This window comes from Durio zibethinus, chromosome 1 (assembly GCF_047325235.1).
Source record: "Durio zibethinus cultivar Kanyao isolate XHJ-2024 chromosome 1, ASM4732523v1, whole genome shotgun sequence".
In the NCBI taxonomy this organism is placed as follows: domain Eukaryota; kingdom Viridiplantae; phylum Streptophyta; class Magnoliopsida; order Malvales; family Malvaceae; genus Durio; species Durio zibethinus.
In genome coordinates, this window is record NC_143162.1 from 35,330,647 (window position 1) to 35,355,465 (window position 24,819).

At 35.7% G+C, this 24,819-nt stretch overlaps 4 protein-coding genes and 1 pseudogene across 4 annotated transcripts; 1 reads left to right on the forward strand and 4 right to left on the reverse strand.

The window, feature by feature from the left end:
- Positions 1-1,306: 1,306 nt before the first annotated feature.
- LOC111312567 (pumilio homolog 15-like) lies at positions 1,307-4,340 on the reverse strand. Its single transcript, XM_022912955.2, has 5 exons — positions 3,280-4,340; positions 3,033-3,195; positions 2,603-2,766; positions 2,127-2,385; positions 1,307-1,733 (listed from the first exon to the last, which is right to left on the reverse strand). The coding sequence occupies exons 1-5, from the start codon at positions 4,200-4,202 to the stop codon at positions 1,614-1,616; spliced, it is 1,629 nt and encodes a 542-aa protein (XP_022768690.2). The 5' UTR covers positions 4,203-4,340; the 3' UTR covers positions 1,307-1,613.
- A 1,991-nt stretch (positions 4,341-6,331) lies between these two features.
- Positions 6,332-10,391, reverse strand: NRAMP2 (NRAMP metal ion transporter 2). Its single transcript, XM_022912956.2, has 4 exons — positions 9,675-10,391; positions 9,294-9,430; positions 8,559-9,211; positions 6,332-7,046 (listed from the first exon to the last, which is right to left on the reverse strand). The coding sequence occupies exons 1-4, from the start codon at positions 10,274-10,276 to the stop codon at positions 6,822-6,824; spliced, it is 1,617 nt and encodes a 538-aa protein (XP_022768691.1). The 5' UTR covers positions 10,277-10,391; the 3' UTR covers positions 6,332-6,821.
- A 1,510-nt stretch (positions 10,392-11,901) lies between these two features.
- LOC111310830 (cytochrome P450 81Q32 pseudogene) lies at positions 11,902-13,747 on the reverse strand (annotated as a pseudogene).
- A 4,666-nt stretch (positions 13,748-18,413) lies between these two features.
- On the forward strand, positions 18,414-19,179 carry LOC149520577 (uncharacterized). Its single transcript, XM_089747676.1, has 2 exons — positions 18,414-18,695; positions 19,099-19,179. Exons 1-2 carry the CDS (start codon positions 18,414-18,416, stop codon positions 19,177-19,179), a joined length of 363 nt encoding a protein of 120 aa, XP_089603802.1.
- A 1,605-nt stretch (positions 19,180-20,784) lies between these two features.
- Positions 20,785-23,065, reverse strand: LOC111312569 (cytochrome P450 81Q32-like). Its single transcript, XM_022912957.2, has 2 exons — positions 21,718-23,065; positions 20,785-21,580 (listed from the first exon to the last, which is right to left on the reverse strand). Exons 1-2 carry the CDS (start codon positions 22,612-22,614, stop codon positions 20,954-20,956), a joined length of 1,524 nt encoding a protein of 507 aa, XP_022768692.2. The 5' UTR covers positions 22,615-23,065; the 3' UTR covers positions 20,785-20,953.
- Positions 23,066-24,819: the final 1,754 nt, after the last annotated feature.

Here is a 24,819-nt window from a genome sequence, read left to right on the forward strand (position 1 = left end):
TTTTTTTTAATTTTAACTGACATAGTTTTGAGCCAATCATGAAAAGCCACGTAATGGATTGAACAGAGTTTTAGTCAATGTAAACGGTGAATATAACGGATGCAGTTATTACCGGTTTAATTAATAATATTTTATTTTAAAAATTTGTATTTAATGTATTATTTTTATGAAAATTAAAATAATATTAATTTATATATGTTTTTCTTGCTTAACATTTTCCTTTAAAATTCACTTCAGCTAAAAAAAAAAAAAGTTTGAACAGTGGTAACAAAGAAATAAGGGGAGTGGTGAGTGGTGGGGGGAAATTACACCAAGAATCACGATCTTGCAAAGAAACGTGCCCAAAGAGCGAGCATGATTTTTGCCATTGGAGGAGCCTCGTTTTAAGAATGAAAACTTCACTTGTATTTGTTGCCATTTTCATGGGTTGACATGAATGTGATTTTGAACCGATTACTTCACTTGACTTTTACACCCTTTATCATGCCATTTTCATTCCCTAATGCATGGCTAAACCATGGTTTCTCCTCCGAAAAATAGGAACGGTTTCACAGAGTGAAAATCTTTGCGCAAGTATCACTACTTTCAATTCAAGTTTCAAAACATAAAATATTTTATACGTGCACTTGCAATAATTAGGATGTGAATTTAGTCTATTCAATTAATTCTGAATTGAATTATTAAAAATTAAATTAATCAAATTATGTTATTTTATTTTTATTAATCAAATTAAATTATTTAATTTTAAAAATTAATAGATCAAAATTAATTTGATCAATTTAATTAATTTTTTGGATTAATCAAATAATAAAATATATTAAATTAAATTATATTTTAAATTTTTATTATTTTATATATGAAACAAATTAAATAAAATTATCTAATAAAAATATTCAAACATCAAAATATTAAATTAAAAATTCTCATAACTTGAAATGAAATAAACAATTTCTTATATTTTTAGTTTTATATATAGATTTTATAATATTCAATTAAAATTTTGATTAATTTGATTTTTAAATCGAATTAATCAAAAATTAATTTTTTTTTAAATTAATTTTTGATAACCGATCAAAATTAATTCGATAACCGATCGATTAAATGAATTAAATCAGATCAATTATTTAATTCGATTAAAACTGAATTATAAATACCTCTAGCAACAACAGTGTTGTAACTGCATAATTGCATACATTAGAAGGCTGCAAGAACCACTTGAACGAGGAAAAAAAAAGAATTCAAATAATACAAGTAAATCAATGCCCGCATAAAAGGAAGTGATTAGAAGTATGGTGTGGACAAAACACAAGCGAAAAAAACCTCAAATATGGTGTATTCCATTTTCGAATCCCCTAAAGAATGATTATACCTCAACTTTTCATGTTAGTCTGTATCCAACTGCAGAGTATCCATGGCCACCGCTATCAAATATCCCAATAAAAAATACATAAATACACACAACAAGCACCAACAATAATCCTACACAATGATTGATCAGATCAGTTATAAACTCGGCACACAAAATCCTAATTCTATCCTTATGAATGAGATATTTATAGTGAAAATCTCTTATTAGGATATCTCTTCATGTTATGCTTTGTAATTTTGTAAGTTTACATGTTTAGCAGCTTTCTCTTGTCCAACCAGGCGAGTACCCATTTTCCATAATTATGGCTGCGCATCATTGGAGAGTTTACCCGCACCAGATTCAGCAAAGCATGGTAAACAAATCCCTGCTCATGCAATTAAAAGAAGCATCACAACCAAAATAAGCTGGAGCCTAAGTTGCTATTAAGAGTTAAGCTTGTGTAAATCATTCCATGTTGCAGTAATGCTGATATGGCCTGGCAGAAAATCGGGCCAAAGTTGTTTTGAATAGCTGACAAAACAGAGGTCCCTTTCATATAAACCGAATTTTATAGAAAGTTAAATGAAAGAATTTACTCCTATAATCACACTGGCCAAACCTTTCTGAGTGCCTAACCCAACCGTATCCAGGTGCAATAGATTAGTGAAGTAGTAATTAAGACATTTATATCTAGATGTACCATGCATAAACACCTTTGCAATTGCACCAAAGGACCGTATATGAAAATGGAAGCAGCGAAGTGTGATAATTATCTAACCTTAGACACTGACAAAGCTGTTTGCATAACATAGTTTCCAAAAGGATCCACAAGAAGCATTGACACGATGGGACTACTAAGCAACTCCATTATAATTCTTGTTGACTGCTGTTCTCCTGATTCCACCAAGCACTTCTCCACAACATTGCTTCCATACCTATTCCAGGAAAGAGATGCAAAATTCCCTTCAAGCTGTCTCAGAAGACTTTCTGTTATTTGTGGCTCTTTCAGTCCCAGTATATGTTGAACCACATAGTTTCTAGAGGAAAAAAAAAAAAAAAGAAACACAAAATGCAGGAGTTTATCAAGCTCTAAGAAATTGCAGTTCATTGTTTACAAGTTTCTAAAATATATATTAAGCTCCATAACAAAGCAAGGAAATGAAGCAACAAAGGAAGACCTTTTCAATAAACACACACACACAAGCATACTAACTTTTCAGGAACTATCACATTAGGTTTCAAAGAACCACTTACCCATATTGATCTTCGGCTAGGTGTAGAGCATTTGCCATTATCTCTCGAACTAGAAGCGCTCTTGCCTCTCCTTTAGAGTGGTCAACACTTTGCTGCAGTGCAAAACATCCACTTTTGTCTGTTGCAATTTGATAACAGTTATCCGCCACCTCATTCAGAAGATACTGCCAGGGAAAATCAATGGTCACAAATTGTGTTCGACATCAACAAATGTATAAAACAAAAGGAGGAGGAGAAGCAGCAGTTAATGCATCTATTTCGTTGTTATAATTTTTTAGAGATGAATTATCATAGTAACCTCTGCAATTTAATTCAAATGACTGAACATATCTATTTAAAAAGCAAGACGAACAAATGCACAGTGAAACAATTAAATTGAAACAAGATCAATATAGCAACCGATCCACTACTCCTAACTCTTGGATGTTACCTTATTATCTTCATAAGAGAAATTTTTCAAGCAGTACTGGATCACATGATGACCATTCATGTCCTTGGTCAATGCAACAGCGCCAGGGCTTAGAGCTGACATAACTAACGAGATTTGCTGTTGAGTAGTAAGTTTCTCCAACAATTTCTGTACAGCACGAGTCCTGCCACCAAAATGAAGAAGTTATTGGAAACAAACTTTTTCTTAGAAAAACAAAAAAAATGATAATAAACCAAACCAAACATACCCATGAACATTGAGACAAATGTTAACAAGTTGAAAACCATCCTTAACAACCATTAAAAGAATCTGACTTCTCTGTTCCTCACTACAAACATCCACAACTTTTTGAACAACATAATTCGCAAAAGGGTCCAACATCAACTCACCAACATGATGAATAATCTCCATGAAAATCATATCAATTTCCTCCTTTGAAGCTCCACCAATAACCCTTTGTAAAAACCTACAACTATATTGATCTTTTGCTAAGGACACAAACCTACCTCTCAAATCACTTAGACTCAAAAAATTCAAAGGCTCTTGTAACCAATGATGCCTCCTAAAACAATTGTTAGTCTGATTATTATTATTATTGTTATTATTCTTGTTGTTTGAACAAGAAGCCCTTGAGCAACCGGCAACAGCAGCAGCAGCCGCCAATCCATTTGGATTGAAAGAGGGTAACATTGAGAATTCGTTGAAAAGTTCATTTCTTCTTGAATCAAACAAATACCAATTTCTATTTAAATTGGACGGCTGATGCGAACTAGACATGACAGTATCCCAACTATCAATATCTGGGCCCATCCTCATCACCCCATCAAAACCCACATTCAGACCCTCAACAACAACATTGTTTCTCTCTAGTTCTGTTCTCGCCAACCCACCACCAAACCCATACCCGGACCTCTCAAATAATTCACCACCAACAACACTCGGATAGCGAAACTCTTGGTTCTTCTTCGTTGACACATTGAGACGAGAAAAGCCTGATTCTAGGGCTTGATCAAAAGGGTTCTCTTCAAAAAGGTTGTATTGTACGGAAGTTTCTGCAAATACAGGTTCTAGGTTATGATAAAGAGGTAGATAACTTTCCGGTGACCGTGAAACTGGAGCCCCAAATGTTTTCGTTTGAAAGAACGAACGGCTTCCTTGCACGGCCTCCATCAAAACCAAAAAGAATTAGAAGGGAAGATAAAGAAAGAAAGAGTGAGTTTTAGAAGGGTTTTTGGGTTGGTTTTGAAAGCACAATGTTTATAACCAAAAGAAAAAAAGGAGATAAAAGTCGGATAAATTTTGTAATTCAAGAAGTTATATGAAACAAATTTTTTATTTTTGTTTTTTACATCTAAAAATTGGAAAGAGACTGGGAAAGAGTTATAGATGGAGAGTGAAACTGTAGAGATAGATAAGGCTAACTTAAGAAACAAGAAAATTGTTGCTGAAAAAAAAATTTTGCATGCAATTTATGGAAAGTTGGTCCTTGTTTTCCGTGTTCCTCGGTTGTATGTCCGTCTGTCTATCTGGTCTGGTCTCTACGCCACCATCGCTGACCTATTGCTAAACAACTCTATGGCTTTTTTGTTTTCTCCCTCAAAGAACTTATTTCATCATTTTTAGATTTTATAAATTGAATTAATAACATGATAAAATACAATAAAATTAATTAAAAATAAAATATTTATAACATTAAAAAATTATATTGATATATAACAAACTTTATTATATTAACCTTAAAAAGTACCATTAGATATTCAGTTCACAAAATTTACACACGCGTGGACGGTATCTATGCTTTGAGAAAAATATTTTTTTATTCAAAATAAGATTAGGAGCAGAGGAAGCCAAGTTTTCACAATTTTCAAAATTATATGTGGATTTATAGATTTGTTTTCATGAGAATTTTTTAAATTTACAAATCACTTGTTAACAAAGATTATGAAGGTTTGAATTGAGGTGCTTTGCATTTAAATTTCAAAATTTAACCATTTACATTAACTCTATTAACGAGAATTTAAGAATTGTTTTAGATTTATAAATTAACGAAAAAAATATGTGTTTAAATTGTTTGTGGTTGTTGAGTTCCGTATTGAAATGACTGGGAAAATGCCTGATCCTTTTCTTTTATTGTTACTATAAGTTGAAACAACCTTGGAAAATTTTCTTTTACACAAATGCCCAATTTAGTTCTTTTCCGCCCCTTGGAATGTTAGTACACATGGTTTTAATAGCAAAGATTGCCTGAATTTTCCTACTCATATTCCTGCAAATCATCTAGTAAATCCTGTTAAAACCGCGTTAGAAGTAATTTCCAGTTTGACTTTAATTATGGTGCAATTCAAAAGAGCTTTCAATGCGGTTGCTATATAATTCATTACTCAAATAACTTTTTGATCGAATAATTAAATAAAAGAATTATGATATATTATAAAGTTTGGATTTAAATTCAAATAACCACAATTGTTATCTCCAATTTCAATATAAAAATTCATTATTACTTGTGATTATCCTAAATGATTACACATATACATGCATATATATACATGATAAAAATGAAAAGATAAGCAAAATAGAGATGAAATAATTAAGAATTTTTTTAGCCAAATAAAGAAATTTTAATTTGGATTAGTATTTTAGATTATACAAGTATAATTTAAATTTCATAAGATTAAAATGTTATCATGTGTTTTCATTATTTATGAGTATATTAATTTATTAAACTTTTTTGAATATATCCTAACGAGAATGAAATTTAAAAATTGTCATTAGAGTGCATTAGATAATTTTCCACTCTTTATTTTCTTTTTAAACTGGATGTACTTTCATATTACTCCCTTCTTTCTTCTTTTTTTTTTTTTTGACATAGCAATATCAATCCCCCATAATGGAAAGAGAATATTATTTTTCCCAAGCAATGCCACAGAATGACCTTTACTAACAAGTGCCTGGCCACTTCCATGAAATTTCTAGCATCTTAGCATTCAACCTAAACGTAAATGCAGAAGTTTGATAGATTTTCCAACACGTTAATGAGATACCAAACTTACCAAAATTGTCAACAACGCTCTAAAAGCACTTGCTAATGTTATTATATTATGTAATACATTCACTCAATAGGTGAGAAATCATCGGATCATTTTCAACTACAATGTCTAATGGTAGAATATTATAAATAGCACCTTAATAAGTGTCCTTAGCACACTCTTCAGAAAAAGTGATCGTTATATTTGTATTATAGTTCGCCATACCGGGGGAAAATGAAGATAGATTACAGTTTAATGAACAACAAAAGAACAGACAACAGAAAATGAACTTCTGGAATTAAGAGAGTATGATTCAGACTCCAAACATGGGAATCGCAAGATTCATTTCTTGTTGTATCGTATGGTCCCTTCCGGGAAACAAGAATGGCAGTCTGACTATGGTACATGGGATGCTGTTATATTCAGGAATATAAAACTAAGCAGTTTCATCTAACTTTACTATGAACTAGACAAGACAAAACCTATTACAAATGAAAGTAGTTCAGCCTGCAGGTTGTAAAAATGTTTCCTCCATCTTCAGGAATGAAAGGGAATCCAAAAAACAAAAAAAAAGGGTTATCCTTACATGATTGATGAGATAAAATATAACTTTGTGCAGCTCTGACATGCAATGCTGTAGATCTCGAACCAGCTGCTTTCTATTGTTTGGATATGTATATTCAAGATTATTGGTGTACAAAAGACAGCTATATAATTCTGAGAATTGGTTATTCCTAGCACTGACTGCATTTTCTTGACTCTTTTAACTTCCGATGACAGAATATCTCTTGGATAGTTCTATGCTGAACCAAGTTGAAGGAAGAGCACTGCCACGTGAAACAAGATAAACAATGAATGCTATATATGCAGCTGCCCATATACAGATCAATAGTCCAAACAGCAGTCCCTTGACTTCTGAAATAAAGAAGTCCAGTAAAAGATACCCATTGATTAATATTACCAGGGCAGCCACAGTCCAGGCCAGTCTCTGAAAAATAACACAAAACATAAACCATCAAATTTAGCTATGTTTATAATTCATACATGAAACCATTCATTCTTTTAATATCAACCACAGCAGCTCAAGCCAATGCCTATGAAAAGAATGGTAACTAGTATGTTGCATATATAATGGTTGATATAGCTCAAGACAACTGGTATGTTGCATATACAATTGAAAAGAATGGTAAAATTAAAGAATGATGATAAGGACTAATAAATTAAATTACATATTCTAACTTTGTGAACTGAAGACACCAAAAAACAAAATGTTCCAGTCCATTTTCATTTTCCGAAAAATCGAAAGCTTGCTAAGATTTTTTGAATTTTGCATAAAGCTGAAAGATAAAATTTGAAGCTTTATTTTCCTAGAAAGGCCTTCACTGGCAGGAAAGGCTGAATAATCAAGAATTACAACAGGAGGTATGGATAACTCCTATATATTTAAAAAATTAGCAAATACCGAACTGTATGCATCAAATTGCTGCATAGGTATCTCCATGGGTTCATACACAGCTGTATTTCCGGTTACCAAATACCACACAAGGTCAAAAGACAATGACTCCCACTAGAGTCAAATGCCCTCTCAAAAAAAATTGTGTAGGAAATTTAATGGATCCTAATGGCACTATAGAGTGAACTTCACGCTCTTTAATAACACCCTTTCAAAAGCATGTAATTTTAAGTGAAATCTCATTTGATTTGAGGGTTATAAAGTCTCACCGGAACTAATTGGTGTCTTTGTCTACCCCCTAAGACTACCAAACTTGGAAACAATCCTCAAAATTTTGGTACTACAACATATTTTGCAAATGAATGGACATCTATATAGAATAACCAAACCAATAGCAATGAAAATGTCAACTTCTGAACAGCATGAGATCATAACATAGCCCTAAGGTAATTTGGGATTAGCCTCCAAAAAATGTCATGATCACTCCATTTCATACGCTTTCTACACAGGAAAGCAAGCATAACATATATCAGCACAGTTTCATTCATTTTCACTGAATAGGCCTAGAGAGTATCATTGATGACAAAATGAGAGCAATGAGCCTACGGATGAGTAAATCATAAGGAATATCAGTGACAGGACATATTATATGGGTCAATTGATTGCAAGTTTTGCATTACTAGTATAAAAAACTTGATAAAATGTTGGTTTCCAGGATAAAAAACCAATTCAAGTTACTATGTTTAAATGATAAAAAACCTAGAAGATGAGGAGAGGGATAAAAGTGAAGCAAGCTGTTATGGTGATAGCAATAGAAACTTGTGGCAGTTGACTATGTTTCTTATCCTGTTCTCTTTGCAATTAAAATGTTTGAAACAACATGAAAGTTCATAATAATATACACAAAATGACTCCGTATTGATTTCAAACATGACAACTGCAGATGCTTCAGTTATTACAACATGCAGGCTGCAGTAAACTACCAATAGTCACTCATGTGAAGCAATTACAGATAAAATAAAAGACAACTGAAACAAAAAAGCTTACCTCAAGAATAGGACTAATCCTAAAGACCCCCATAACCTGCTCCTTGGAGGCAAAGGTTAGAAGTGGGATGAGTGCAAACGGAATCTGTATTGACTGAAGTACATTAAGCCATTCATTCAAAATATCCAACGAGGCTTCAGACGTGTTAAACACAAGAGCTACAATAATAGTTGGCACAATTGCAAAGCTCCGTGTAACCAATGCCCTCAACCACTTCTTCAGACGAAGGTTCAGAAAACCTCCCATTATAAACTGCCCAGCATATGTGCCAGTTATTGTACTACTTTGTCCAGCTGCTAGCAACCCAATACCCCATATATAGAGAATTGGAAAGAGTCCTCCACCATACTTCTCCTCAAGATACCGCCCTGCGTTAACTAGTCCTAAGTTATTTGCTTGTTTTGTACCATAGAATCCCTTGGCAAAGACAGTTGTCACAAACAAATTGATCATGAAGGAAACCAGAAGCGCGACAGATGACTCGATTGAGTAGTAGTTTAGTGCCTCTTGAACCCGGCCTCTCTTCTTGGGATCTATCTTTCTTGATTGTACCAAAGCAGAATGCAAGAATACGTTATGAGGCATTATGACACAGCCCACAACCCCAACAGCTTGCCGAATTGTTTTTGAGCTAAGTCGAGGAATCAAAATACCTACAACAATCGCAAAAATAAAATCATACTAAAAAAATGAAATATTCACTTCATGCAAAATGATTATCATTTAAAAAAATACCAATTAGTACTTCTTTTCCACTGGGTTTTGTATCACCAAACATCCAAGCAAATGATAAAGCCATAGTCGCAATTAAAACAGCAAAAACAGCTTCTAGTTTCCTGACTCCATAATTCTCCAGGAACAAAAAGATAAAACTGTAAACAAAGAGAGGATAAAACACTTGTTAGAGGTGGAAAAAAAAACATCAATTTTCGATTTAAAATAATAGAATCTGACTTGATCTTCACCAGTTAACACCCAGAAACGCAAAAGGCCTCAAAATTTAAATTCAAACAAATCAAAAATATCACCCAGATAAAGAAAAAAATCGAAACTTGGGAATCGATCCAAAATTCAAGTAAAAAAGAACAATAAATTCAACAAATTAAGGACTTTTACCAATCCAATGCTGTAATCAAAACCCCAGCCCATAGCGGCAAAGCTCCATTACTCAAAATTTGGATAGCTATAGCACTCCCAATAACCTCCTGGATATCAGCTCCAACAAGCGCCAATTCCGCCATGAACCACAGCATAAAACGAGCCCAAGTCGGATACTCCTCCCGGCAGAGCTCCGCTAGATGCCGGCCAGTAGCCACCCCGAGCCGAGCCGATAACAACTGAATCAGCAAGCCCGTGATGGTGGCCCACATCAACAACCAAAGCAAAGAGTAACCCGCAATTGCCCCAGCCTGGAGATCCCCTTCCAAATTCCCCGGATCTAAAAACGCTATACTCATTAGAAAACCCGGTCCCGTAAACAACCAGAGCTTCTTCCAGGAAAACGGAGGGACATAATCGACGTTTTCGATGGATTCTGGTGTTTCCACGTCGACGATCACGATTTTCTCTCTGGATTCGAATGCGACCTCGTTTTCATCATCGGTCGACGACGGGGAAGGAGATTGGGATGGTAAGAGGCGTTTGAATTCGGATACCTCCGCGGTGTCTTTGCCCGCTTCTTCTTTCGATGACTCCTCCTCTCGGATTTGGGAACTCATCGTCCGAGGAGGAATATTCTGTTTGTTTGTTTAGCTGCCGCCGATACGGTTCCGTTGGGAGGATAGCTCCGCCGTCGAGCGTCGTTAGGAGTAGAATTTATGTCGGTTTCTTTTCTTCAGATACAGAGAAGGGTTACAGATTATAACATGTAAAAGTTGCAATAGGTGGTTTCCACCATTAAGACAGCGACACGTCAGATAGAACTAAAAAACCACTTTTATATGTTAGTGTGTTTATTTAAGTATTATTTTTTAATTTAAAATTTTCCCAAATTTTACTAAAATAATTTTCACTCAACTTAAATTTTGTCCTTTTTTTTTTATTTAAAGCTTTTGATTCATTTATTATTACTCACAATTCTCGATTTTAAGTAAAATACAATATATTATAATGATATTAATTTAAAATTTTCAATTAATTATTTTTTAAAAAAATTATATTTAATAAATTTAAATTTTAAAATTTAACGCAAATAATTTTTTTATTCCAATACTATAATATTTTTTTATTTATTCAAAAACTAATAATTTTCTATTTAGTTAATGCTAATGACGACCAAGGAAGTATATAAAAAATTAGGCTGTAGTATTTAATTCTTTTAAATTAAAATAGAAATATATTTGTTTTTGAGAATAAAAATTAAAAAATATTTGTAATTTAGTACTAGTACCCACTTTGCTGGTCCCATAAAGGAAAAGTGGATTTATCAAGTTGTGTGGTCATTTTCTAAAGTGGGAGTGTTACTTATATGATATGGGACAGAAGAAAGAAGCGTGTGGAAACCACATGGAATGACGGTCACTACAGTGAACCAAAGCCAAAGCTTCCATGGAGACAGATTCAGCATTGTTCTAAGTACATTGAAACTGTTTGACAAAAATGTCAGCTACTAGAAAATTTAAGGTAGCCAAGAACATCCTTTGCCTTTCTTTTTAATGTGTTCTGTACATTCTTCTTCTTGTAAATTTAGTACTGTGTACTAGTTTTACTATTTCAAACGACTCTCTTCCATTCAATGATTGTTGCTATGAATTAATATAAATTTTTTGTCCAGTTCATGTTAAAGTTGAGACTAATTAGGGGTTTGAATTTTATTATATTTTTAATATGATACAATTAAGTTAATTATATTATCAATTAAATTTAAATATGATTATAATAAAATTTATTTAATATAAATTTTTCTTCAATTACAATTATAATAATAATTATTATTATTTTAAATTTTATAAAAAATCAATTTTATCACTTATTCAAATAAATTTTAATGAAAATAGTACGTCGAAACTCTACCGGCCTATAAAAATAAAGTGTTACAGAAGACAGAAGTATATGTGCTCACTTTACAGTCCAGTGCTGTAGCATCCGCATATCAAACCATAGCCACTGATATAAATCGAAAAAGGTTACACGAGTGCTACGCATTCATTCTTCTTTTTCATTGTTGTCAATTGATTCCCTATTCCTTCTATAGACATGTTTTGCATTATGTGAAAACTAAAAATTGGAAGAAAGTGCTAAAAATAGTTGACATTTTCCTGGTTTTCTATCAGTAGTATTTCAAAATCGAAAATTACAGCTGAAAGCAATGTGTATTTTGACAATCAACATGTCTGGGCTTATTTCATCTTAGGGTCAAGTGGCCAACTCGGATCAAGTTTGAGAAATGTAGCATGGTTGGGCATGGCGTGCATTTAGCTTCCAGTGGCTGAGCCTTGCGCATGGTGAAGCCTGCTCCTTCCCTCATGTTCACCAGCTCCTTACCAATCCTAGACCACTCAAAGCACTGAATCAATGACCCCAATGTTAATCCAACCATTCTTAGTCCCAGGTTTTCTCCAGGACACCCCCTTCTTCCTGACCCAAATGGCATCAACCTAAAACCATCTCTCGTGCCCTCTAGCCCTTCAAACCTCTCTGGAAAGAATCTTGTCGGATCCACCCAAATCTTAGGATCATTTTGTATGGCCCACATATTCACTAATAGGGTCGTGCCACGTGGAATATGAAAACCCCCTAGCAAGCACTCATTGGATGATTCATGGGGTAGTAGTAGCGGCGCCGATGGGTACATGCGCAATGTTTCATTGATGATGCAATGGAGGTAAGGAAGTTGGGCTAGGTCGGACTCATCAATTAGACGGTGATATCCCACTCTATTATCTATTTCCGCTTTAGCCTTTTTAAGTACTTCAGGGTGGTTAAGCAAAAGTGAAAATGCCCACTCCATTGCATTGACTGTAGTATCTGTTCCTGCCAACAACAGAACCTACGAAAATCCTCGTATTAGTTAATCATACGAAAGACATTAACAAAGGTAGTGTTTAATCAAGATTATTGAAACTTCTGATTGAGGCATCGTTTAAACAGTAATATTTATTCCTGATAACAGTAGAGCCTATGGAAATCATAGTATTGGTAAATTATAAGGCATCGATAAGGGTTGTGCTTGATCAAGATTTTCTAACTTCTGATTGGGGCATAATTTAAATGGTAACCACAATTTTGTTTTAAAAAATGTCAAAGTTTGAATCCTTTTCCTTTAAGATATAATTATAAATTTTTTTGTTATAAGTCATATAGAACGTAGCCCTCTTGGAGAAAGCAGGGACTGGAAATGGGATCTGGGGAGTCAGCTTAAGGGGCTCTTACTACCAACTACCAAGCCTCAAATTCTTTTAAAGAGGAAGTATATTTTATATGGTTTTGGTTAGCAGCTTCCTGTCTCTATGTTTATTCTTTGGGGGAGAATATCTCATCCAAATCTTCCATCATCATTAGAGAAAAAGCAAAAATCAATATATGAACTTTCAGTAGGTTTTAAATTAATTAGTCTAGAGTTCAATATATAGATAATATTTACTAATTACTAATTATATTCCTGTATATGAGGCAAATTGGTCAAGAAACTACACATTTGGCAGATTAATAGTATCATGCAAACTATAGGTACTTGCTTTTCAAATTATCCCCAGCAAATATGAAAACAGGGAAGAGAATTTAGATCTTACTAGTACGAGGGCTCTAATAATCTGATCCGAGTAATACTCAGGTTCTGACTCTTGCAGCGATAAAAAAACCTCAATCATTGTCTTTTTCCTTGTTGCATCACAATTATTCATCATTCTTCTTCTTTGTTGTTCTATCAAATCCTGCATGAACTTGTCTCTCTTGTTTCGACACTCTATCAACTTCTTTTCAAAATCTATAGACTTGACCCAAGGCAAAAAGTCTCCAATATTTATTTTGGCAATTAGCTTGAATGTCTCCACATGTATCTCTCCAAACCGTCTAGCTTCCTCCACATCCTCCAAGTTCTCTCCATAGTACCTTTTTCCTGCTAACATCCCCATCATCACATTGAGAGTTAACTCAAAGAACGCTGTTCTCATTTCAACAGACTGGTTTTGATGATCCAAGAACTTGCGAATCAATGACTTCACCTCATCGTTGCGTATGCTAGCCAACATCTGGAGGCGGGTAGCTGATAAAATCTCAATAGATGCGATTCCTCTAAGGTTTCGCCAATTTTCTCCGTATGAGGCCCAAGCTAGGTGTCATGAGCCACCATGATCGAGGCTTAAGTTGTCATGAGCCACCCATGTATAGGGTCATGATCGGATAGATCTCTTGTGTTAGGAAAAGTGTCTCCATTTCAAACATTGTAATGGTTAGTGGTAGCATAGCTCTAAAATCTCTAAGGCTCTTTAGGAGGTGAGCCGACAGCATACTGTTAAGCTGTCTCACCGGTTGCTATGCGGGCCTAGGCCATTCACTAAGGGCTGCCTCTTGGCCCTGGTGATAGTGGAAAGTCCTGATGTATGATTCTCGATTATAATAAAATTCACCCCGATTGAATGTATCGAATGTTGCCTCGATGTGTTTTTCTTTTTTCTCGATGTGAATGTGCCTTCTTGTGTGTGCTTGAGATTAATCTCGATATAATATGCCTTATTGTGAATGATTGGGACTAACCATGGCTTATGGTTATTTGTTCAGATATCGAACTGTTGAAGGCTGACTTGAGTGGAAGCGTCCATTTAAGTGCCGCACGATCTATTGCTTGTTGAGAAAAAGCTTAGTCCGTGACACGTGGTATCAGAGCACGGTTGAGAAGTGTTAGGAAATGGAGGTGATGGCCACAAGTGGTGGACCCAATTACCAACAGAGAATTGAGGAACTTGAGGCCGCGGTGGCCGTAATGAAAACTCACATGGTGACTAAAGATCGAGACAACCCAACGAGAATTATCCGATACTCTCCACAACGTGAGCGAGGAAGCTAGAGATGCCTTGAATATTCTCCAAAAGGAGTTTGAGGAGCTCAGAGCACAGGTGAGCATCTTACAAATGGCTGTGGCCAGATCAGATTCGAGCTCAACGGAATGAGAGAAAAGGCCCAAGGTGCTGGAGCCTCGATGCTATGAGGGGGCAAGGGATGCTAAGGAGCTTGAAAATTTCTTATTTGACATGAAACAGTACTTTCGAGCTGTACACACAGATTCAGAGGAAGACAAGGTAGCAATGGCGTCGATGTACCTCGCAAAAGATGCCAAGCTATGGTGGCACTCCAAGTTTTTCAATGACGAGTGTCCGATTAAGACTTGGACGGACCTGAAATGAAAACTGAAAAATCAATTTTTCCCTGATAATATGGAGTATATGGCTCGAAAGAGGCTTCGAGAGTTGGTGCAAACGGGAACAGTGTGAGAGTTTGTAAAGAGCTTTTCTACCCTGATGTTGGATATTCGAGACATGTCCAAAAAAGATAAGTTGTTTTATTTTTTTGAGGGCCTCAAGCCTTGGGCCAGGACAGAACTACAAAGATAAAAAGTGCAAGACATGGCCACGGTCATGGCTGCAGCTGAACGTCTCTGCGATTATAATGATGGCTTATCAAAATGAAAAAATCCTCCATCAGCTGGCAATAGCTTCAATTTTGAGAGTGGGAGAAAGATGACTAGGTTGGACCAGCCTTTCAGTGGGGGATCAGACAGGAGGTCCTTTGGTCGAGATAGTACCCAACCCAAGACAAGCAACGCAGTGATTTTTAAGCCTAGGTAATCGCTAGCTTGCTTTCTTTGCAAGGGACCCTATCGGGTGGTCGAATGCTCACACAGAGGAGCCTTTAATGTCTTAAGGACCTCGTCTTAAGAGTCCGCAAAAGCACCAGAGAGCGTTGAAGAAGTTGAAGAGGAACCGATCATGATGGGTTCAATAAGGTTCCTTAATGCCTTCCACACCCAACTGAACACAATAAAGAAAGAATAAAGTAGAGGTCTGATGTATATAAACTTAACGATCAATGAGAAGGCCATCAAGGTCATGGTAGATACGGGTGCAACCGATACCTTCATCACACCAGAAGAAGTAAAAAGGTGTGGTCTTCAAGTTAGTAAAGATTATAGACGAATGAAGGTGATCAATTCACCAGCCTTTACGATCAGTGAAAGCTCCAAGAGTGTGACAACTAAATTGAGGCCATAGAAAGGGAAGGTAGACTTTACAGTTTCCTCCATGGATGACTTTGATGTCATCTTCGGATTGAACTTCATGATGTTGGCTCAAATGATCCCTATCCCCGTCGCTAGCTGTTTGTTGTTCTTAGAGGAACACCTATGCGTGGTGTCGGCCAATATCTTACCAAAGAGTGGAAAGAAAATGATTTCAACTTTACAATTCAAAAAAAGGGTAAAAAGAGGAAAACCCTCATTTGTGGCCATGTCAATCTACAAAGAAGGGTCAGAAGTGGAACCGATACCCGATAGCGTGAAAAAGGTATTAGAAGAATTCGAAGAGGTGATACCAAAGATATTGCCTAAGATTCTACCCCCTCGACGAGCAGTGGATCATGAAATTGAGCTCCTTCCAAGAGCGAAACCCCCTGCTAGAGCTCTTTACCGTATGGCCCTGCCAGAGTTGGCCAAACTAAGGAAACAACTAGATGAGCTTCTACAAGTCGAGTTCATTAGACCATCAAAGGCTCCTTTCAGAGTGCCAATGCTATTTTAGAAGAAGCATGATGGGAGTTTACGATTATGTGTTGACTACAGGGCCCTGAACAAAGTCATCGTCAGAAATAAATATCTCATCCCTCTTATAGCAGATTTGTTTGATCAATTGAGCCAGGCCAAGTACTTTTCCAAATTGGACTTGAGATCTAGCTACCATCAGGTCAGAATCATCGAGGGAGATAAGCCAAAGACCACTTGTGTAACACGGTATGGTGCATTTGAATTTCTTATTATGCCCTTTGGACTGACCAATGCTCCTGCCACATTTTGTACATTGATGAATCAGGTGTTTCATGACTACTTAGACAAATTTGTAGTCATCTATTTAGATGACATAGTGGTATATAGCTCCACTCTGGAAGAACATCAAGAACACCAGCATCAAGTGCTTCGAAGGTTACAGGACCACTAGTTGTACGTGAAAAGGGAAAAGTATGCATTTATTCATACCCAAATCCATTTTTTCGGTCACATTGTCGAACGTGGCCACATTCGAATAGACATGAAAAAGGTTAAGACCATCAAGGAGTGGATAACACCAAAGAATGTTAGTGAACTCCGTTCATTTTTTAGACTAGCCAACTATTATAGAAGGTTTAAGGAAGGGTACTCTCGCAAGACCACGGTCCTCACGGAGCTATTGAAGAAGGAGCATAAATGATGTTGAACGAGTGAGTGCCAAGAGGCCTTTGAGGGATTAAAGAATGCTATTATGAAGGATCCCATCTTAGCTTTCCCTGACATTGAAAAGCCTTTCGAAGTTCAGACGGATGCATCTGATTTCGCTATTGAATGAGTGCTTTTACAACAACATCATCCGATAGCATTTGAAAGTAATAAGCTAAGCGAAGCTGAAAGAAAATATACGACCCAAAAAAAGAGCTCATGGCAGTAGTTCATTGCTTGAGGGTTTGGCGACATTATTTGTTGGGTTCACACTTTATCGTGAAAACAGACAATGCGATCGTTAGCCACTTCTTCACCCAACCAAGGCTTACAGCGAAACAAGCTAAATGGCAAGAATTTTTAACGGAGTTCGACTTTTATTTTGAGCACACCATTGGAAAAATCAATCAAGTGGCCAATGCATTGAACAGGCGAACAAAGTTAGTGGCCCTTAGAAGAATTGCCTCAATGACGACTAGCAGAGCCACGACAGACATTCGTAAGTTGATTGGCGATCATTTAGGGAAGGACCCACAGGTCAGTGCCATTCTGAAGCTAGTGGAAGAGGGGAAGTCCAAGTGCTTTTGGTAAGAAAATGAGGTCTTGTGGACGAAGGGGCCTCGATTGTTTGTGCCAAGAGTAAGAAGTCTGAGACAAATGCTGATGAAGGAATATCATGACACACCATGGGCTGAACATCCGGGCTGGCAACGCACTTTGGCATTATTGAAACAGGGATACTATTGGCCTCACATGCGATAAAATGTGATGGACTATACAAAGACTTACCTCATTTGCCAACAAGACAAAGTTGAAAAGAAAAAACTTACAGGCATGCTTGAACCACTATCGGTACCTGCCAGGCCATGGGAAAGTATCTCTCTCGATTTCATTTCGAGCCTACCCAAGGTTGGTGATCTTGGAGCTATTTTGGTGGTGATTGATTGGTTCTCTAAGTACACCACATTCATTCTCGCTCACAAGTATTATACAGCGAAAGATACAGCTCGACTATTGTTTAAACATGTGATCAAATACTGGGGCCTCCCTCAAAACATTATCAGCGATAGAAATCCGAGATTCACGGGATCCTTTTGGAGAGAACTTTTCAAGATATTAGAGTCCCAACTCAATATCTCCTCAAGCTACCACCCTCAAATCGACGATTAAATGAACGGTTCAATGGATTACTGGAGGAATATTTAAGGCACTTTGTTCAAGCCAATCAGAAGAACTGGCCTTCATTATTAGACGTTGCTCAACTCTGCTTTAATTTCAACAAAAGCTCTTCCACCAACAAGAGCCCATTTAAGGTGGTCACCGGGTAATTATCAAGGCTACCCCACACTTCTTTGGAACAATATGGAGGAAAGAATTCGAGAGCCTTCAATCTCAGCAAGGAGTGGAAACAAAACACGGAGATTGCACAAGCCTACCTAGAGAAAGCATCGAAGCGAATGAAAAAATGGGCAGACAAAGGTTGCAGGGCTCAACAATTCCAAGTTGGTGATTTGGTTCTTGTTCGACTAGTCCCTGAACAAATCGAATTCTTGAGAAAAAGAGATCGTAGACTGGTGCGCAAATATGAGGGTCCAGTGAAGATCCTTTCCAATGTGGGGAATGCTTTTTACAAAATTGACCCACCAAAGTGGATGAAGGTGCACCTAGTATTTCATGTGAACAACCTGAAACCTTTTCATGCAAATCATACAGATGCTAGCCGAAGGGAGCCAACCAGAGTCACCATCACCATGAAACCACCCTCAGAGCGTCGAGTCGAAAAGATCCTAGCCGATAGGGAAACCAAGATATCTCGAAAATTAGTTCGAGAATACTTAGTGAAGTGGGAATGATTAGGACTAGAAGAAACCAACTGGGAAAGAGAACACGACTTCCAGAGATTCAAAAAGAAGATTGAAGAATTTCAAGCCAGCAAGTCGACGAGGACATCGATAGAATAGGTGGGGGAGGATGTCACGAGCCAACCTTGTATAGGGCCATGATCGGGGCTTAGGTTGTCATGAGCCACCTATGTATAGGGCCATGGCCGGGTAGATTTCTTGTGCTGGGAAAAGTGTCCCCATTTCAAACATTGTAATGGTTAGTGGTAGCATAACTCTAAAATCTCTAAGGCTCTTTAAGGGGGTGAACCGGCAGCGTACTGTTGGACTGTCTCACCGGTTGCTATGTGGGCCTAGGCCATCCACCAAGGGCTGCCCCTAGCCCTGGTGATGGTGGAAAGTCTCGATGTATGATTCTCGATTATAATAAAATTCACCCCGATTGAATGTCTCGAATGTTACCTGGATGTGTTTTTCTTTTTTTTCGATGTGAATGTGCCTTCTTGTGTGTGCTTGAGATTGATCTCAATATAATGTGCCTTATTGTGAATGCTTGGGACTAACCATGACTTATGGTTATTTGTTCAGATATCGAACTGTTGAAGGCAGACTTGGTGAAAGCGTCTATTCAAGTACTGCACGATCTGTTGCTTGTTGAGAGAAAGCTTAGTCTGTGACACTAGGCTAGTGTCTGTGACACTAGGCTAGTGTGGTTGTAACCTAAGTGTTTTCCTATAAGCAAGCCAGGGCGGTTGGCGAAAATGATGTCGTTTCTTGCAAAGCATTCTTCGGCAGCAGACGGGGATGAGACCACAAGAACTGGACGGGATCCGAATTGGAGGAGTACTATGTCTCCATTTCTGTTTGAAATTTGAGACAGAGTTCTGTGCAAGGTCTTTTTCAGAAGGTAGAAGTGGCCAATGATGGGTAGACAAGGAAAAGGACTTGGTGGGAAATTTTGGGTTTTGTTCAGGAAGTGTTTTGTGAAAACATACAAGGCCAAAAACAGAAGGTAGAGATACCAGCTGATGCCCATGGGAGCATTGGTAGAGATGCTTTGTTCTCTAATGTCTATGCTCTGTTTCGTTGACTGTTTTTTCAGTAAGTTTTTTTATCTTGTCTTGAAAAATATGGCATCGAATCTACACATTTTATAATGATTTGTTGAGTGGGAGCGATAATTACGAACACTGTAATTGAAACGAATCTTATCACAGTGGAATATGGAAATTGGCAGGAACGTTCAGGCTTGCCCAAGGCCATAAAATTGTTTTACAGAGTTACCACTTTTCTTGTTGCAAGAAAACTACAAAGAATTAAAAATGGTAATAGCATATTGTGAAAAAGGTATGGTGATTTAGATTTAAACATTTTCAGAAGAATTAGGTAGCCCCTTGGATGATCACATTTTCCTTTAATAATCATCTATGTCCACATAAAAGAGTAGATCTATTGTTTCTCTAAATGGCCGTCACGACTCACCATCTTCTTTCAACAATATTTTATCGAGCGGTGTATAGATTTGAATTAATCTTCAATCAGTAACTTTCTTATTTCGTTATGAAATTAAATATTGCTTAAGTAAAGTGGACACTTACATTTCTATGCTCTACTAATTAAATATATATATATAATATATACATTGAATATTGAATCTCGATGTTGATCTTGGAAATTGGATAAACACCACGAACGCCTGACTTATCATGAACAAGCAAATCAATTCTTACTTTTGCGGATATTAACACCATTGGAAGACTATTGTTGATGGATGCATCACCAATTCATCAATTGTTAAAAAGTCTATTATTTATTATTTATTTTGGCTGATATATTTTTATTGACTATTATTTATTTATTTTATTGTATATATCAACGATTCTAGTTTGGCTGATATATTTTTATTGACTCTATTATTTATTTATGTTATTGTATATATCAACGATTCTAGTTTGGCTGATATATTTTTATTGACTCTATTATTTATTTATGTTATTGCTTATATCACCTATTCTAGTTTAGCTAATATATTTTATTTTTGATGTCGTAACTAAAATTTCCTAGGAGTTAAAAGTAAGCATGTAAACCTATTGATAATTGCACAAATTGAAATGATACAAGAAGTAACATCCATGGACTCAAAAATAATAAGTTACTTAAAGTTGAGTCAGGAAGTTTATCATGACTGGCCGCGGCCTACACTTAGCAACCAAGGGCTGAGCCTTGGGCATGGTGAGCCCATTCCCTTCACTCATATCCACCATCTCATTCTCCTCACTGATTCTCTCCCACTCAAAGAACTGAATCAGAGACCCCAATGCCAATGGAATCAAACCCATTGCCAAGTTCTCCCCTGGACACCTCCTCCTGCCTGTCCCAAATGGCAAAAACGTGAACCCATTCTTTACCGCCTCTGGTCCTAGGAACCTATCGTGTTTAAATTCAGTGGGCTTCTCCCATAATCCAGGATCGTTCTGCATGGCCCAAATTTTTACCAACAGCATTGTGCCACGGGGAATAGAGAAACCCCCCACGGTGCATTCCTCGGATGACTCGTGCGGTGCCAAAAGTGGGCCAGCTGGGTACATCCTAAATGTCTCGTTTGTGATGGCATGGAAGTATGGGAGTTTGCCAAGATCTGATTCCTCGATTAGCCTGCTTTGCCCAACCTCCACGTCTATTTCTTCCCGGGCTTTTACAAGGGTTTTTGGATTGTTTAGCAAAAGTGATAACGCCCATTCCATGGTCCCAGCTGACGTATCAGTTCCAGCTGATAACAGTACCTAGATAAAAGATAAAAGAAAAAAGGTAAATGAATCTTCTTCAAGGTACAGAACAAAAATTACAGGAGACATGAACCTGGGTTTTACAAGGGAGAATTATAGTTCAAACGGATAGATGAAAAGAAGGGAGAGCTTACTTGCATCATGCCTCGGATGATATCATCCGTATAATATTCAGGATCGGTTTCTTGCAAAGATAATAGAACATCAACCATTGTCTTGCTGTTTTGTTCAGAACATGAATCACTTATCAATTTTCTGCGTTCTTCAATCAAATTTTGCATGAATCCGTCCCTCTTCCTCTTTAATTTTGCCAGCTTCTTCTCAATTTTACTCAATCCAACCCACTTTAAAACGGGAAGAAAATCTCCAAAATTTGTGGCTCCACTCAATTCAAAAGTCTCTGTCACCATTTCTTTGAAATTTCTTTCTTCCTCCAATATTTCCTCTCCTTCTCCATAATACCTTTTCCCAGCAATCATCCTCATCAAAACATTAAGAGTTAACTCAAAAAATATTGATTTCATCTCCACAACCTGAAACTCACCGCCCTTTGAACTCCTATATAACCTGAGAATTAAAAACTTGACTTCATCCATACGTATCCAAAAATACTTTTGCACGCGATTAGATGACAAGAGTTCTATAGAGGCCACACGCCTCAAGTTTCTCCAGTGATCGCCATATGGGGCCCAGGGAAGTGTAGTATAATCGTAACCAAGGTGTTTCCCAGTAAGCAAACGAGGGCGGTTTGCAAATACGACATCATTTTTGGTGAAACATTCTTCTGCAGCAGAAGGAGAAGACACGACAAGGACAGGACGAGATCCGAACTGAATGAAGAGTATAGGACCGTGTTGCTTGGATAGCTTGGCAAGGGTGCTATGGAGTGGTTTTCTGATGAGATGGAGATGGCCTATGATAGGAAGGGACAGAGCAGGGCTTGGTGGGAGTCCTTTATTTTTTAGCAACCTTTTGGTAAGAAAGTACAGGAAGAGGAAGAAGACAACGTAGTGGACGAGCGAGTCTTCCATAGATAGATCAGATCGATGCTTTCACGGGAGAAAGGGCTTGAACTTGGGGGATCCATTCCTGAACCTGATAGAATCATTTATACAATAACGCCCATTGGGAACTGCTGATGCGAATCAACGAGATAATAATTAATCTTATGTGTAATATTAATTTAATGCAAACTCAAGCAGCTGTCTTCTATCGAAAAAACTATAGTATCCGTCACTTTCTGTACTCATGAGCATTTCTACCTGAGCCGCATGAAGAAAATCTGCCAAATGATACAGATTTACCGGAAATCATTTGGCCTTCTTTTAATGAACGATAATCCATTTGGTAAATTCGTCGAGGACAAGCTATTGTTCCAATTAAATCCCTCCAACAATAGGCTATCTGCTATAAATTTTTGAACTGTTAAGAGTGCCAATTTGTTACTTAGGCCTTGATTCTTCTAGTGATCCAACAACTATCCTAGCCTTGAGACAAACAAATGAAAACTTGCCTAAACAATATGCTTTGACATTGCCGCCTTTAGATTATGTTCGCTAATTCCATAAATCATCTTAAGTGCTCTTGTTGCAAAAACAAACTTTTGGTTCCAACTTCCAAATTGATTGCATTAATTGATGATTAAGACACACTGCATCTTCCTAGTTCACACGCAGATAATAAAACCATCAAAATCCCATGAAAAGTGTCAAAATTTGATTCCTGATGGTACTAATATCTAGTATATATAATAAGCAAAGATTCAAATAACGATGTTATAACGGAATAACGATAGCAAAATTATGGTAACATCATCACCCCTTATTGTTATAAAAAAAAAAGTTGTTAAAATTTTTAATTACATTCAAAATGGTATGTAATGACCGTTGAAAAATAGAGTAATAGAGAATAACAACAATAACAGATTGTTATTGCCGCTGCCACTATCCCATTTTTCCATTAGTATAAATTAAAAAAAAAAATTTGAGTTTCAACCCAATATGTCAAAATTCTTAAAAATAAAAAAAAAAAACAATTAAGATTGCAAAAGTAAAAGTAAAAACAAAAAAAAAAGATAACTCAGTTTGTTAATTTTATTATCATATTTTCAGTTTCAAAATTTATCTTAAAAATTTTAAAAAATAGTATCAACTATCAACCATTCAATCGTCAATTACTCAAATTCAAATCAACCTCAAATTTTCAATCAACAATCAAAATCAAATAAGGTAAGAAGAAATTAAATTATATTTTTTTTTGTAAAATTTTTATAGAATAATGTTAATTTTTTTTGTTTGTGAGAATTTGAGTGAAAGAGACGATAGTATATGAGAAAAAAATTAAAAAAAAAAAAAAAAGGAAGAGTTGGTTGAGTTGATTTGAAGAAACGACGTCATAAAAAATGTTGAAGATGAATAGGAAAATGAAAAAAATTTAGAGACTGTTTGCAAGAAAATCGGAGAGTGAAGTATGGTGTTAGGTCTTATCTCAGTAGTGGGTAGGGGAGATAGGATTGGGTGAAATGGGGTGTGTTGGAGGTAGGGTGGAGTGCATTGGCGACAGGGTGAGGATAGGTAATTTTATTTAATTTTATAATTAATTTTATTAAAATATAAATTTAAAATTTTGTAATTTTTAAAATTTTTTTAGATAAAATTTAATTTGAGGGATTGAAATTTTATAATTGAAAAAAATAAAAGATTAATAATTTAATATGATATATATAAGAATTTTAGATGAAAAATTTTAATAATTTTTTTCTATAAGTTAAATGAAAAATAATTAAAATTAAATATTATATTTTGATTTTTTATTTGTTAATTTATAATTTTTATTTGAAATTTAATAAATTTTTTTGTTATTTTAATATTTATATTGTTATCAATTCTTTTACTAGTAAATTAATTTTTATTAATTTATTTTTATTTTTACGTAATTATTAAATATTCTATTTATTATAATCTAACTTAAATTGTGAATAAATTTAAAATAAAAAAATAAAAAATATAATATCATAAACTATTTTAAAAATCATTAAATAAAAATTTATATGATTATAATTATAATTATTATATTTTATAATAAATTATGTAAAATTAAAAAAAAAATTACGATAATGATGATTTTAATAATCATAATGATTTTTATTATATTTAAAAATATGATAAATATAATGTGATCGAAAATATGATCATAATCATTATTTAAATATCTTATAATAAGAATTAAGATAGATC